Genomic DNA, 17031 nt, shown 5'->3' with positions numbered 1-17031 from the left:
ATACAACGCATTTGGAAAGATATTTTAGTGCTGTGCTATGAAGTTTGTGGTCTTTTCTCTGACCTACGGAAATATATATATATATATATATATATATATATGCAGTATTCATTGTGAAGGCTTTATTACAATAGACTTTGACCCTTGCAGTAAAATACGGTCTGTTTCAGTTTCAGGCGTTTCTGCCAGTTTCCTTTTCCTAATTTCTTACCGATTTCCTTAGATCTATTGCTGTTTTCCCTCTTCTCTCTATCACGCTTTCAGGACAACTGTAGATCTGGGGAAGAGAAATTAGAACATGAGCCTTGACCTACAAGTCAATTTCCCCAGGTGGATAAACTCCACTGCAAGCCACAGAGGGGCCTCCTCATTCCAGCAGTCTGACTAGGCTGACAGACCTAGCGCTTATGGGGGCAGGGAAGCGGCGGGGGGTCAGTATTTCTTGGGCTGGTGAGGAACCGCCCGAGCCTTTGCAGTCTGGGCAAAGGAAACAAGGGTCCTTGGGGTGGGCGAGTGGCCGGGCTGGGGATGCCCGAGCAGATGTGGAGGCAGCTGGAAAGGTGGCTCTGCACTTGGGTCGCTGGAGCCGCCGCTGTTCCTAGGAGACGACGAGCAGCATGCCTGCGGGGGAGGGGGAGCAAGTGGGTTGCTGCTTTTAGCAGCTGAAAGGGCTGCAGGGAGCTCTGGGTAAGACATTTTCTGCTGCTGCTGCTCTGCTGCTGCTGCTGGTGCTGCGGTAGAAGCTGCCGGGAGTAAGTCAGGGGAAGGAGGATCCAGAGGGAGGAGGCTTCGTTTGCAGCCATGCTGAATCACTGTTGCTGATCAGATCTCCCGCTGGTTGGCTCCCGGACGGAGCTCGGATCTCAGGGTGAATGCACAGCTCTGCGGCTACCAACTCGGCCGGGCCTCGCACAATGGAGGGTGAAAGGTAATTACGTTCAAGTGTGTATTGTCTTCTGTGTGCGTGTGTGTGTGTGTGTGTGTGTACGTGAAAGGGTGCTCGCCTGTTTTGTGTTTGCGTTGGCTAGGCAGGGTCAGAAGACCTGGCCGCCGGCTGGATAAAGACCAGCCCTGTGGCCGTCAGAGTGGGGAATCCCTTTCTCCTGAGACGGCTGGCTTAAAAGCAGGTCTGGATTTGCTGGGCAGTTGAGCACCCTGAAAGGAGGGATTTCCTGGCTGGTGTTCGGGAATAGTTTCAGCTTGGGCTGAATCACGATTGTCGTTCTCAGGCTTTTTCAAGGAGGCGTTTCCCTTTCCTGGCTACTATCCCCGGGGTGCTTTTTCTTTGGTAGGGGCTTTCTGATGTCAGAAAAGGACCGTCCTGGCATCGAGAGCTTGTATTTTCACACCCAAGTGCTCCAACCTTAAGCAAGTATGCCATGCTGATGTCTTTCCCAAAGTGTGTGTGTGTGCGCACGCGTATGTACACAAGCACCTTATTATACACAGCAAGTGAGACGGAGACAAACCCATTCCGATGACACTGTCTCTGCACTGACTTCCACTTGCATGGAAAGTTTATGAATGATTCTGGAAGGTGTGTGCTTGCCCTTTCTATCAGGGGTTTCTTAGGAACTAAGAATCCACAAAAAGGATTTTAAATACTTCTGCTCAGCTGGATCTCACAAATCAGAAGGTATTTCCTGACTGGCACATGTAGATAAAATTTAAACTATTATCTGAGGAGCTGATTCCTACATCACAGAGGTGCCAAGTGCAGTGCAGTGGTGGGTCATTCCTCTATGTGATAGAATATCCCCTCCATGCTATGTCTGCCTCTTTATTCTGTGGGTCTGCAAGTGGTAGAGAATAAGGTTTGCCATTTTCCTTGAGGTCAGAAGATGGCAGGGAGGGGTGCACTACAGGAAGAGGGTGAAGATGGTAAATGACTGGTTCGGTGCTAACAGGTTCCTCTAAGTCAATGTTCTGGGGAGAGTACCCCTATAAGTACTTTGTATGGATTGCATCTCGTGCAGGAGAATGATGCCATTAAACTCCTCTAGCCCTTGTTACAACTGGTGTGATTGTTGGGTGTCCTCTTGTCTGAAGAGGCCCTGAGGGACTTATGACTCTCATAGGACAAGTTGGGGCTTTGTGGATTGAGGGTGCTGTTGGTGCGGCCTCACCCTGGTGCTCTTTCCAACAGGAGCGTGGTGGTGGCCTCCTTGTGGCCTTCCAGGTAACAGAGCACCTGAAGGCCTGTCTCCCAGGCTCTGGGCAGAGGTGGGAGGTGTCCTGGTTGTCTCATATTAGTCTGGTAGCTAGAGAAGGGCAAGAGATTCGGGGCCAGGCTTTTTGCTTGTCCTGAGGCATCTTGAGCCTGAAAGATCTGTGTGAAACTAGCAGCAGCTGATCAAAGGATTGCTAGCTAAGTATTTTGAGGCTCCTAATGTGTTCCTATTGTAGTGTTGAGAATTGTAGTAAGTCCCTGTCCCTTTGTTCACCAGACTACTGTCTGGTGTCTTTCAGCTAGGATGCTTGGCGTCTTGGGCTTTACACCTGAATTTTTTTCCCTTACGATTTTATTTTTTCCTAATGGAGTCAGAGTAGGTAAGAAATCCACCCTGAGCAGCTTCTAAACATTCATCAGGTCTCCCAGCTTACTACCTTTTGTTCCCAGTCCAAGCCCAGCGTATCATGCCAAGCGTTGAAGTCTACTGATATCTGGCTCCAGTGCCCATTGCCATCGCTCCTCATACTTCCAACCAGTAGAATTATTGGCCCCTTGTGATCACCCAGTCCAGGGTGGTGACCCCCCCTAACCCTAGAGCCTTCAGTCTCAGAGTTCCTTTTGCCTGGGATACATTTTCCTTCCTCCTTTCCAAAATTTACTCAGCTATCAGGGCTACTTTAAAATAGTCTTAGAAACCTCAGCTTTCCTAGTCCTGGATTCTGAATTTTGGTACTTCTATAGTTTGTATCTTATAGCTGGATAAGCTGAATAATAGGCTTGCCTATCAGACCTTTTTTGTACTTTTGATTCAAATAGCGTACAAATCATCAAACTTGAAGGCAGGTATTCAAGGGCAAGGATGATGCCTTGTTCCTGTGAATGTTCCTCATTGGCTACTGAATATGTGCCTGCGTACCCAGTAGGTGCTGGGTAATGGCTGATGAACTGATTACTTTTGTGGGAAGCTTTGGTAACTGAAAAGAAAGTTGGTGAGGGAGGAGACTGAAACCTTTGGCCAATAGGTTCATCCTTAGATATCGGCCTTACTATCTCAGCATGGGTTATTGACTCCGTGGAATGCTTTGAGGTAGGGGGAAGACAGGGGAGCAATAGACTTGTTTTACAAGTACCCTGGGAAACCCAGGGCCACTGGCCTGGGATCACATGTCAAACCTCCAGAGACTGGAGGGATCCTGTATTTGGTGCTTATTCTGTCCACACTGAACCTGCTGAAACTTGATTGGGGGCTGTTTTTAAGCTTAAAAAATTTTCAGCCTAGAGATTTCTAATGAAAAAATTTCCTTCTTTGCCATGAGGGTATGAAAAGAACTTCTATATTGAAAGGCTGTTAATTGAAATTGTGGGTTTTAGAATAACATAAACCTTGCAGTGAGTTTACTTCACAAACTGTGTGTCCTTGAGTTTGTTACATATTTTTCAGAACCAATTTTTCTTTTCAAAAGGGAGTAATAACCGTGTATACCTCATAAGAGTTGTTGTGAAGACTGAAAAAGGCAATATGAATAAAGCACTGAGGAGAGTTTTTCTGGCACAGAGGAAGTACTCTGTAAATGGTATCATTGGTGTTTATACTATGCCCTGTTGTTTCCAGTGACTTGTGCTGGGATATGAATCAAGGCTTCTTTTAGGACCTTCCTATGTGGGACCATTTCCCTGAGAAAATTAGAGAATTTACCAGGCTATTGTTTTGCTCTACCCTAAATTATTTCTCTTAGTGAGATACCACATAGGGCTTGGCACTTCCTCTACAGGGTTTTCACCAAGACCTACCTTATTCCTCCTTTTAATAGGTACTCCAGGCATCTGGGTGCTCTAGTGGTGTAGGACCATGAGTTAGACACACTTTTGTCCAGGCCACAATCTCAAGAAGAGCCTGTGAGTTTGCACTCACTTTTGCTGTATTTCCCACATTCTCCCACTCACTATGGGACCTTCTGATGCTGTTTGCCCTCTCCCTCTGTGGCTCATTCAGCCGGAGTAAGATGGCTGATCTTCTCTTTTGCAAAGGAATAGGTTCTTTGGTATAACAACAAGATTGACAGGAAACTACAATTTTTGGAAGAAGCATCATTGAAAGGAGATGTTGTTTTTCATTTTTCTTAAAATTGTGGTGGTTTTTCTTTGTTAGAACATGGAAATACCTATGTTTGAGAGGGGTATCATGTGCCCTCCACTTATACCGTGGACTTGTGCCAGCAGCCATCAGAGGAAGAATGCCTCATCCTTGGACCTTGGGGGGCTTCAGAACTGGAAGGAGCTGATTTTTTTCGCTCTTGATCCAGAAACAGATCCTGTGTTCTGAGAAGAAAGTTGAAGAAAGCCTTAGAAAGTTGATGCTCTGAATGCTGAGTATTGCAATGCCAGGTAAAATACTGGCAAGACCCAGGTAAGAGCAATTGTTGAGGACCCTGATCTTTTTTTCTCAACCATGGGTATGTTGCTGAGTCTTTTCCTGTCCCTTGAAGTCATGGGTAGAAACTTTTGTAGAAATTTTTGGGCAGTACTGCTGCCTGAAGCAGATGTTCATTTCAACCATGATAATTGAAACCAAATTTTCCATTTTGGAAATACTTTTTGGCGAAGTAAGGTTTACGACCACAAAAAAAAACAAAGTCAGTGAAAGAAATCTCTTGATTTCTCCACACCCAGATTTGGTTTTTTAGGATTTTGCCTACTAGGCTTTAGAGTGTTAGACAGATCTGGATAATTACATTTTAGAGTGAGTTTTTGAAAGTAAGTGATTTGTTTGATGAAATTTTCCATCATTGAACTGACCTAATTTCCATCCCCAATTTCTAGATGAAACCAAAAACAGGGTTACAAATAGAAAAGCCTTAATAAACCACGTAAAGAATTGTTTGAACATGCTTGGTGATTAGATTTTCCCCCCATTAGATTTAGTAGTTCACAAATTAAAATTTTGTTAGCACTTTATAATTTAAAAAGACAGTAATTTCCCACCCTCAGCATAACTTGGCTGTTTTTTTCTTTTTAACTATGGAAGTCTTTTGTAGTTTTTATCAAAACCACACACATGGAAGAACTCAGCACTCCTCTTCAACCCAAATATAAGCCTGATTTCCAAAAAGCCACATAACAAGGATGTGCTTCTCTTTTAGTCTTCATTTATTCTATCTGTTAGAACGCATGTGTTTCTCTTACATTTGCATTTTTACACTGCCTACTGGAGAAATTTCCTCCTTGATTTTGAAGGAAGCAGTCTGTGAACTGGGCTCTTAGGAATGTGATGAGTAATATACCTATTTCTGAGCTTGTTTAGCTCAGGAAGGGAAGCATTATAGGAATAGCAGTAGCCTCTGGCCAGCCTTGATAAATCATGATGGGCTTGTGTGAAAATTCCACGTTCAGTAGTTGTTACTATTGACGGCCATATACACTGCAGCTTCCTACAACCATGGGAGGAAAGAAGTGCTCGGTCACAGGTCCTGGGCAGGCAGTCACTTCCATTTGGCCTAGTTTTATCACACAGCGAAGAAGCTCAGAGAGTGGGACATGTAAAGACTGAGCACTCCTCGCCCTGATGGATTGTGGACATGACCCTAATTGGACATTGCTATTGTGATCATAGGCCCCGGAGTCAGAGTGGATTGGAGTTGTGTGTCATTTCTTCATTTTGTAGTGGGGTAGGACTTTTGGATAAATCTTATCTCAGTGCCTCAGGAGATAATAGTACCTACCTTCAAGGGTTGTTCTGAAGATAAAATGTGATAGTGGAGGCAAAGTACTTTAACATTTGTTCTACTTTCAGTGAATGTAGCGTTATTAAGCATTACCCAGGCGCAGGGTCACTGATGCATGTTTTCCATGAGTCCATGTCGCTATTGCTAGGAATCAGCCTGATACTGTGAACTGAGCTGGCATCACGGAAAGTGAACAACGTGGGCTTCTAACAACCCGTGTATAGACAGTGTTTCTTGATGACAGAACTGTGCTATCAAGTCCTGAATCCTGCTGCCTGGACATCTTCAAGTACCATGGCCTTCATTAATGCAGAAGTCAAATTCTAAGCTTGTCATTTGTCCTTGAACTTCAGGATTGGGATACATGCTTGGTCTTTGGTTTATTCAGAGGCCTATCTCATTGCTGCCCAGACCTGGAGATTTAATTTTGCTGATGAACTCATCGTGAGAACTGAAGTACAACAGTCAGAGTGTCCGTTTATTAATTTGCCGAGACAACTATTCCCAACAAGATGTTCCTCAGAGCCCGCTACCATTTTCTTGCTTTCTGAAGGAGAACCACAGCGTAGGCCAAGTTGATCAAAAGGCTGCATAGCAAGCTAGACATGGCATTACCACACTTAGGAATTTACAGGCTTCAGTCTGACCTGAGACTGAACCAAATGACTAGGGTTGAGGATTAAAAGATCTTCTTTCCTAGATAGCATGGGATGAGGTGGTTCAAGGACTTCCTCTGTCTGGTTCTTGTTTTATTGGCTTCCCTTTCTTGTTTGTTGTTTTAATTCATTTGCCATAGTCATACACCAACTTGGAGTTGTTTTGCCACTTTTAGGTGACTTTGCTTCTCTTTATTCTATTGCAGATGTGGCTTGAATATAAACATGATAGGCTCTATGTGTGTGGCCCAGGATCAGCTCTTGCTACCCACATTTTCTTGCATTTCTTGAGGATTTTCAGAGGGGACCCAGTTCCTCACCTTCAGCTGAATTTTCCATTTCTCCTACCCATTTCTCTGTCACACGCAGGCTGCCCAGGAGCTAGTCCTTTGCCAGATCCCTAAGCACTGCACACCTGCTGTGTTCACAGGCTTTCCTGGCCCTTGCTTTGCTCTCATGCTTTCTAGTGTCCTTTTCTTTCCATTTATGGCTTGAATGTTCCTTAGCAGAAGAAAGAGCCTAAGAACTGACATAGTAAACAACAACTAATCTTCCTTTCTTCTCTCTTCTTTAGTCACTGCTGGCTTTCTCTCTCCCCTTTTCTTCCTAATTCTATGTCACCTATAATGGCTCCCCAGTGGGGGAGAAAAGACAGAAAGTTGAGAGAAACAAAGCCAAAACTATATTAATGGTGGGAAATTAGAATAGACATACTGCTCAGTAGTTTTATATCCTCTCCTCACCCATCTGTTTGTTCTACTCAGCAGTCTTCTGTTGAGCACTATCATGTGTAACAGGCCAACAATACTGAGGGAAACAACACTGTCCTGGTTCTCATGGAATTCAAAGTCTAGAGCAGTGGTGTGCTGGAGCCAGCACTCATCTACCTGCAAGAGTTGCTTGTTAAATTTTTCAAGATTTTGTGAGTCATTTATTAAGTCATAATTCTTTCCAAGAATTAAATTATATACTTTACCGATAAGTTATATTAAAAACAAATGTAATACTCAGAGCTTGTTATTTCCTAATTATTTTACTGTTACTGGTGCTTTTTAGCTAATGTTTGGTGTATTTCTATAGTAGAAATATTATGCAGTGGTTTAACAGTGTGCTACTGCACACCGCTTCCCAGCTCCATCAGTATTTGAATGATAACACATTAGTAGATTGAATCTGCCACGGTAGGAGGACTTAACACCATGGAAATTAGCAAGTGTTACAAGCCAGGTCTCCAACTTTTTTTTTTTTTAAGATTTTTTTATTTATACATAAAAAGAACTGGAGTACTTTTTATGGGGTGTGGGGTGGTGGTGAGAGGATTCACCAGAGACTGAGCATGGAGCAGAACAGGAGGGTTGACTGAAATACACTGCTGAGAAGAGCAACGGACAAGACAGGAGAGGTCTGCTGCGCCATGTGGGTCACCTCTCTGTGGAGGATTGAATTCATGCTGCAGTGGCTGTGGATAGCTTCATAGAGCTGCGCTTTAATAAACCCTTGCACCACTAGGGAGGCCCCCAAGCCAGCACACACTATGTAGGGGAGAAGAGATGAGCTAATTACAGTATTTTATGTAGGGAAGCACAGGTTACTGTGGGAATGCAGAAGAAAGAAAGTTAACCTAGTGGAGGATGGTAGGGAAGACTTCCAACAAGAAGCTTGAAGGATTGGTAGGAACAAGCTGGGTGGGGATAGGGCAAAGGAGTCTAGTGTATTTAGGCAGTTGTAAGTCAGTACTACAGTAACAGGTCTTTAAGGCAATGATGGGATTCTGAATGCCAAGCTGGATTTCTGAGATTATTTTCCTGAATGTGTCGAGGACCAGTGAAAGGTTCCCAAAAAACATGCCTAGCACACACTGACATTCTATAAAGGTCATCCTGGAGCCGGAGAAGGTTATCAGTCATCTAGGGTAAAGTTCATGATAGCCTAGACTGAGGATGTGGTAGCAGAGATCATGAAATAGGAACAGGTGGAGAGATAGTAGAGGACATAGGATTGTTAGGACTTGTGGTTGTGTATGAAGGTTGTGAGAGAGGTAAGAAGATCTTAATGGTGGGATCCTAGTTTCTGCCATGAAGAGATGAATAGGTGGTTGGTTTAACCCTAAGGTAGAGTAAACAGAAAGAAGAGTAGGCTTGAGGGAGGGTGAGGGGCATTCATTTTGGATATGTTGTGAGTTTCTGTATTAGTTCTCTGGGAAAGAATAAGGATTCTGTTTGACCCATACTTTCTCACCACATCTATTCTTAGTGACCCATTTGAATCTTAAATATGACTCAACTTGAATGTTAAAGTATCGAGAGTTTCAGGTGTGATGGACAGAACATAAATATATTAATGTCACCTATGAAGAGAGTTCAGTAGGCTTCATACCTCTTGCCACATCATGAAGCCCTGGAGGCTGAACCTCCTGAGTTGGGCAATTGAGAGTTTTTGAAGTTTGGTGTGGTTTTAAGAGGGGCAAAGGCTTAAAGGTGAGTTAAAACTGGAATCTTTGCTCTTGGAGAAATCAATGACTTAGTACTTAGAGTAGGAGCACTTAATGGTAAATGTTTTTCAGTAGAAAACAACTGTGACTGATTGTGTCTAGAGAATGTGTACTCTGTGTGTGTATGATTTTAGCTGATAGGGTAAAAAGTGTGGTCTTGGACTTGGACAGGAGAATGGGAAGAATGTGCCTGTGTTTCACATTTCAGAAGGGGAGGGGTCCCTGAGCTTTATCTGGTATCCAAAACTGAGCATACCGAGGGTTGGGTCTTGATGGGTGTTCTGTCTGTTGGGGACTAGCCCATTAAGATATGATAAGAGTAGAAGGAGAAAGGTTTAGTGGAAGGAATGGTGGGTCCTAGAAATGGTGGAGGAATATGGTGGGTCCTGTGCCTGAGCGTGTGATCCCAGGCTGAGGAATACATGGGCGTATGTGTGCATATATGTCCATATATACTGCTGTAAATATACTGCTGGAGGATAAAGGGTATGTTGGAAATAGCTTGGGGTTCAAGTCAAAGAATGATGAACTGAGGTCCCATCTCTGTTATTTGTGTGACAAGATTCTTAGCTTCTCTGAGCCCTTGGAACCTCCTTTAACTTGTTGCTCCTTGGAAGTAGTAAACAACTGAAGAAGTTTTTATGTTTGTCTTCCATAACCGGGGATCCAGAATCTACTCCAGAGACCCCATGTTTTCACAGAGGAGCAGTGAAAGAGTAGAAAGAGAACTTTTGTTCCTTCTGATGTCACGTCTTGCCCCTGCATCCAGGATGGAAAAGACGATGAATGGAACTGGGAAACCAGATGGCCTGTGGCTTTTAAGTCACATATTTATTTTTTCTTTTTCAGAAAGCTTTAGTGTGAATTGCATTTTGTTGAGTTTCACTCTCTGGTAATAGGCAATATATGAGACCTGTGGTAAGCACATTGTTTTAGCAGGAACACATCATCATTTGACTATTTTGGATAGCTGGAAAGCACAAAGAACAGTGCAACAAGGGGGGCTGATGACAATGGAGGTGCTTCCAGAATGGCTTCATTTCATCTGCATCTCTCTGTTCCACATATGTGAAGTGAAATTAATAATGCTTGTCCACTGGCCTTTTATGAGCTCTAATCTTGTTAGTTTCCTGTTAGAAAACTTCAGTAGTTACCTAATCAATTCCAAATTATATTTTCTCTTCCTGGTTCTCTACCATTCAAAGACATCATTTATATTGAATATGTGTGCACTGCTTTTTAGTTCCTAGACATCCCAGGAATGTAGGTATCATTTAGTATGAAAAAATACTTTGCATCACTTAATCACATCAAAAGATTAAAGAGAATAATCCATGGCCTCCTTGGTGACACAGGGGTTGAAGTGCAGCACTAAGGAGCTATCCACAGCCACCTCAGCACAGTTCAATCCCCAGCTTTGCAGGTGACTCACACGGCACAGTGGACCTCTCCTGTCTTACCCTCTGCTTCCCTCTGTACTGTGTTTCAGTGGATTCAGCTGTTCTGCTCCTCGCTCTGTCTCTGGTGAATGCTTTCACCCTTGCTCTTCTGGTGTGTACCTCAGTTTTTGTATGCTTAAATATCTAAATTTTTAAAAAAATAAAGCGAAAATTCCATCTGATCATCTCATTAGATTTACAAAAGTGTTTGGTAAAATTCAGCATAAGTTTATGATTAAAAATTCAATAAAACAAAAGGGAATTTCCCTTATTTTATTTTGGGTATCTACAAAAATCCTTCTTTCTAATAAGGAAGGTGACAAGATAGGAGGAGGAGGAGGAGCATCTTTCTGTTCAACATTATGACCATCCTGGCCAGTGCAAAATTTATTTCAAAAGTGAAGTTAGAGGCTTAAGAAATGGGAAAGAAAGAAAAAAAAAACAACTGGCCTTATATGTTGGTAATATGATTTTTTAAAATAGTATATCTAATTGAACTATTAGACAAATACAAATAATGGGAACATTTGGTAAGGCAGCTAAATATAAGATCAATTTTTAAAAATTAAGCAATCAGAAAGTATAATTTTAAAAAGATACTATGATATAGCAATGAAAATTTTAAATGACTTAATGAATTGAATAAGACTTTTATTCAGAAAAACATCTAAATTTAAGCAACATTAAAGAAGATCGAAATAAAAGGAGAGATATTATATATGTTCATGGCCAGAAGCCATAATATCCAGAAAGGTGTTGGTTTTAACCATATTGATCTATAAATTTAATGCAGTTTCTATCAAAATCTGATGAGATTCATCAGAATCCTCCTTGGAACTTGACAACCTGATATTAAAATTTGTATGAGAGGGGAAAAAATTGTATGAGAGAGTAAAGAAATCAGAATTGCCAAGACACGTCTGAAGCATAATAATGGGATTGGGCACTTGCCCTTCAGATGTCAGGCGTCATTACAAAGCTACTGTAATGCTGTGGTCCTGGGACAGAGATGAACTGACCAATGGTGAGATTAGAGTCCAGAAATAGATCATTTTTTATTTGGATCTTTCATATGTGACCTAAAGTGGCATGGCACATGAGTGGGAAATAAGGAGTGTTCAATAAGTAGAACTTATGGGGAAAAAATTAGACGCCCGTTTCACATTGTGATGTAAAAGTCAGCATCCTATCAAAATGAGGGTTTAAATATCAGAATGTAACCCAAACTTCATAGCTTTGCTTATATGTAAACACTTACAGGATTACTGAGTCTTCTAGCCAATTTTCTTCATTATCTCCTCTGGTTTTACTAAACTTCCAGTACTTTGAACACCTTGACTCTTTTTCTCCATGTCTTTGCATATATTGTTTTTGTTGCCAGAATATTCACCATTTTTCCTTTTACCTGGCTATTTCCTGCTCTTTCTTAACATGTTTGCTCTTCTTTAGGTTCTAGGAAGTTTTCCCTCAACCTGCCTACTTGGATAGTTGCCCATCCTCTCTAATTCCTATTTAATAGTAATACTTACGAAACAGTGTTTAAAGGTTTACTCAGCATTCTTTTCCATTTAAGTCTATGCTCTGTAAGAGCATCCGCTAACACTTGTTTATTATTGTCCTTTTTAGTTTAAATACAGTGCCTGGCACAGAGTAGTCTCATTAAAATGTTTGTTGAAGGAGCAAACATCCTGTGAATTAAATGGTATGGTGTTCCATCTCCTCCCTGCTCCCATCCCCCCATTCAGAGAGAGAGGGGTTGGAGGATGGAGATCTCCCACAAAGTCACATTAGTGGTGGTGGAAGAAGCTGAGCTGGGAATTAGCTTCTATCAGATGAATACACTTTGCACTGTAAGATAGTGCAGAAATGCTTGAGCCAATGCATTTCCTTTCCTACTGTGTCTCTGTTGAAGAAAACAGACTGACAGATGCCCCTGGTGGGTGGGCAGATGCATGGATTTGTGCAGTTGGATAAATGGGTTTACCAACATGTGATCCTCTCCTTCTCCTCCCACTGCTTTCCTGTTCACAGCATCAAACCGAGCCCCCAGCCCCTGATACAGGCTGGAGATGATGAGAAGAACCAGAGGACCATCACTGTCAACCCTGCCCACATGGGGAAGGCGTTCAAAGTTATGAATGAACTGCGGAGGTACTTTTCCTATTTTGCCTGTGCCCTTTCGGAAGAAACTTGCTGGGTGAGCGTCATCAGGGACTGAAACAGAAGTCAGAACACCACCACCTAATGAATTCTCATTTTCCCCCACCCACTCTCAGACAAGCACTTGGCTTCCCTTTTCAAACACTGGTCAAGACAGAATGACTTTCACAAATCTCTCTTTACTTTTTTTTTTTTTTTTTTTTTTAGTACTTACCATTTTAGTGCTTAGTCACAGGGGGAAAACCCTTTATGGGTATAGCATTTCTGTTCATAAACTTGATTTTGAACCAAACCAGCTGCTTGAAGACCAACAATAGAATGATTGCAACACCTACACACAATTGCAGATGAAAGACTTTGGATGCCACACACTTTCCTTTGACTTCCCTTTCTCATTCCTTAGTCTCAACTTAGCTTGTCAAATCAGCCACTGAATGGAAGAGTACTTGGCTTCATAAATGCAACTTAAGTCTGTGAAGAAAAAACTGAAATGAAATTATACACATCTCTGAGCTAATGGTGAGGGGTGTGCAGGCTGTTTGTAAAGCTAATGTGATGTTTGATTAGTTTGTTGCCAGAGAGGTCAGGGTGCTGAACACCTATTTTTTGAACAAAGGCTGTGCACACAATCTCTTCCTCACCAGAATACTCAGAAGCTTCCTTTGCTTGTGCTATTATTTACCACATATGTCATTCCATTGTGAGCTGTAATTATTTATCTCTTTTGTCTGTATTTTATGAGCTCCCTGAGGGCAGCGGCTTCTGAATCTTTTATGGGTACAGCATTTTTGAGTCATTTGATCACTAGCTCTTTATACTTCATAGGTGCTTAGAGTCACTCACCAGAGATGCCTGGAGACATTGGTTAAACTCTGGGATAGTAGGTAGGGATACAAAGTAAGAAATATAAATAAGTCAGTGAAAGTGAACTTTCTGTAGTTCAAAGATGTTATGAAGGAGGAAAATAACAGATGCCTGCCAAATGGCAGCTTTATAATAATTATTGGTTACTTAAAAATGTTACAGAGGCAACTTGGGCGAATGTTCCTATAGGGTATATACTTGAACTGAATTTTGAAGCACAAGTGAAAGTTAGGTGAAAGGTGTTGGGTTAGGGAAGAATCTTCTAGGTAGGAAAAATATGACATCTGTAAAAGCAATACAGGTGAAGAAATATATATTGAGCTGGGGAACTGACCTGCTTTAAAACAAAAGTTCTTGCTGATTCTGTGTATGCTTCCTCATTTCTCTCTTGTTAGATATAGTCTTTGGCATTAGAAACTAAGTTTAATTAGTTAAATTTTTCTTATGATTTACTGCTCAATTTTTTTTTTTGGTAGGTCTCCTGCCAGATTTCCTGGATTATCTGTCCATAGCTGTCATTGAAGAATTTGTGTTGTGCTCCCTAGACACAACAGTTCTTCATTTAGTTCTCTTGAGTATGGCTTGTGTCCATTATCTTATTTGAGACCCTCATTCTCTAAATAAGCAGCATAACTTTACACCTGAAGTAATAGAAAAAGGACAAACTAAGTCCAGATTTAGAAGAAGGAAGGAAATAATAAAGATTAGAGCAGAGGTAAATAAAATAAAGACAAGGAAGGCAACATAAAAAAATCAGTGAAAGAGCTGATTTTTAGCTAGAATAGCCAAGAAAAAAATTGAGTGAGTTAAATAAAATTGTAAATGAACAGAGGCATATTAAATAATACAATGGAGAACCAAAAGATCATAAGAGATTACTTTGAACAATTACATACCAATAAATTGGATAATCTAGAAGAAATTATTACATTCCTTAAAATATTTAACTTACGGCCCTCCCTGGTGGCGCAGTGGGTTAAAGCACAGTACTGAGAATCTAAAGCCGCTTCCGCATGAGTTCGATTCCTGCCTGCCCCGGAGGAGACCACATGGCGTGGCAGACTTCTCCTGACCCGCCCGCTGCTCCCCTCAGCAGTGTACTTCGTTGATCTGCCTGTTCTGTTCCCCACTCTGTCTCTGGTGAAGCCTCTCACCGCCCCTGAGCCTCTGGCCTGTACCCCAGTTCTGTATGCACAAATAAATAAATCTTTAAAAAAAAATATTTAACTTACAAAGACAGAATCATGAAGAAATAGAAAATCCAAATAAACCACTAATGGTTAAGGAAGTTGGAGCAGTAATTGAAAATCTCATAGCAGAGAAAGACCTAACACCACAATTTTTACTGGTAAATTCAACCAAATAGTTAAAGAAGAGCTAATGGCAGGTCTTCTTAAACTTTCCAAATACATTAAATAGGAGAGAGCACTTCCAAATTCATTTTACAAGGACAGCATCACCCTGAAACCAGTGCCAGATAAGGATACTAAAAGAAAACTGTAGACTAGTGTGCTCGATGAATATTGATGCTTGATGAATATTAATGCAAAAATTCCCAATAAAGTACTACTAACCAGCTTCATCAGCACATTAAAAGACCATATATAAGGATCAAGTGGGATTTATCCCTGGGATGCAAGGAAGGTTAAAAACAGGCAAATCTATAAATATGGTACACCACATTAATAAAGTGAAGATAAAAATCATATGACCATCTGAGTAGATGCACAAGAAGTACTACACAAAATTTAACATTCATTCTTGATTAAAAAAACTCAAGTGGGGTAAGAAGGAACATACTATAACATACTAAAGGTCACATAGGACAAATCTAATAATACATTCAATATTATACTTATAGTGAAAGATTAAAAATTTTTCCCTGAGATTATCTGGAACAAAATAAGGAGAGGGCCTCTCTGGTGGTGCAGGGGTTAAAGTCTCCCAGAGCTATCAGGCTATTGCCAGCCACATATACCCACAGGGCACAGCATATATCTCCTGTCTCATGTCCACTGCTCCCCTCAGCAGTGTATTTCATTGTTCTGCTCCCCACTCTGTCTCTAGTGAATCCTCTCACCCCCGCACCTTGACCTGCAACACAGTTTCTATGTGCTTAAATAAATAAAAGTAAATTTTTTTTTTTTTTTAGATAAAGGATGGCCACTCTCACCATTTCTATTGAACATAGTACTTGCAGGCCTAATCCAAATTCCAGAAAGGAAGAAGTAAAATTATCTCTGGTGCAAATAACATGGTCCTACATATAGGAAACTACAAAAATATCACCAATAAACTATTGAATTACTGAAATTATTTGGTAAAGTTGCAGAATACAGAAATCAGTATACAAAAATCATGTACACCTCTATACACTAATAAACGATATGAAATATAGTTCAAGAAAATAAACCCATTTATGACAGCAGCAAAAATAATATACTTGGGAACAAATTTAACCTAAGAGGTAAAAGATCTGTACACTAAAACAATAACACACTGATGGAAAAGTTTGAAGAAGACACAATAAATGGAAAGATATCCTGTGTTCATGACTCAGAAGAATTACTGTTGTTAAAATGCCCATACCACCCAAAGATGTCTATACATTTAATATGATCTCTGTCAAGATTCCAATGATACTTTTCACAGAAATAGAAAAAAAAAACTTAAAATCTGTATGGAACCACAAAAGACCCCTGAGTAGCCTAAACAGTCTTATAAGAGAATGAAACTGGAGGCATCAACATTTTGATTTCAAGTAATACTACAAAACTACAGGAACCAAACACTATGGGAGAGGCCCGTAGACCAATGGGACAGAGAGCCCAGCAGTAAGCCCACGCACATATAGTCAACTAATATTTGACAAGGGCGTCAGGAATACTCAGTGGAGAAAAGATAAACTCTTTACTAGGAGGTGTTGGGCAAACTGAATTTTCACATGCAAAAGAATGAAAATAGACACCTGTCTTTAATATCACTCACAAAAATTAACTTAAAATGCATTAAAATTTAAGTATAAGACCTGAAGCTGTAAAACTCCTAGGAGAAAACAGGAAAACATCGGCTTGTCATGGTATTGGCAACGACTGTTTTGAGATGACACCAAAAATATAGGCAGTGAAAGCAGAAAAAACAAGTGGGGTGACAAACGAAAAAGCTTCTGCATGGCAAAGAGATCAGCAGCGAGTTGAAAATTCAACCAGTGGATTCAGGGAAAACATTGACATTCCATATATCTGATAGGGGGTTAATATTAAAATATGTAAGAAATTCATAAAACTGAATAGGAGGAAAAAAAAAACAATTAACGAATAAAGGACCCGAATAGACATTTCTCCCCACGCCCCCCCTGCCCCCCAAAGAAGATACACAAATGACAACAAGAACATGCAAGGGCACAATAGCAGTGATTATCAGGGAGGTGGAAATAAAAACCACAGTGAGATAGTACCTCACACCTATTAGAATGGCTGTTCTCAAAAAGACAAGCAAAAACCAGTACTGAAGAGGATGTGGAGAA

At 41.1% G+C, this 17031-nt stretch overlaps 1 protein-coding gene across 3 annotated transcripts in view; it reads left to right on the top strand.

Annotated features, from left to right (window-relative positions):
- Nucleotides 1-468: 468 nt before the first annotated feature.
- Nucleotides 469-17031, top strand: part of KLHL3 (kelch-like family member 3) — a 106408-nt gene continuing 89845 nt past the window's right edge. Inside the window, exons 1-2 of one of the 3 annotated variants that reach the window (XM_004686755.2) lie at nt 469-928; nt 12513-12632. In XM_004686755.2, the coding sequence (XP_004686812.1) occupies nt 873-928; nt 12513-12632 (176 nt within the window). In that variant the 5' untranslated portion in view covers nt 469-872. Of the gene's footprint in view, nt 929-4494; nt 4581-12512; nt 12633-17031 lie in introns of those variants that run through there. The other 2 variants (XM_012727966.1, XM_012727967.1) reach the window with 2 other exon arrangements.

The sequence above is a fragment of the Condylura cristata genome, unplaced genomic scaffold (genome assembly GCF_000260355.1).
Source record: "Condylura cristata isolate star-nosed mole 26May11 unplaced genomic scaffold, ConCri1.0 scaffold00021, whole genome shotgun sequence".
Taxonomy (NCBI): Eukaryota; Metazoa; Chordata; class Mammalia; order Eulipotyphla; family Talpidae; genus Condylura; species Condylura cristata.
The sequence above is the reverse complement of the archived record's forward strand: the minus strand, read 5'-3'. Positions and strand labels throughout refer to the sequence as shown.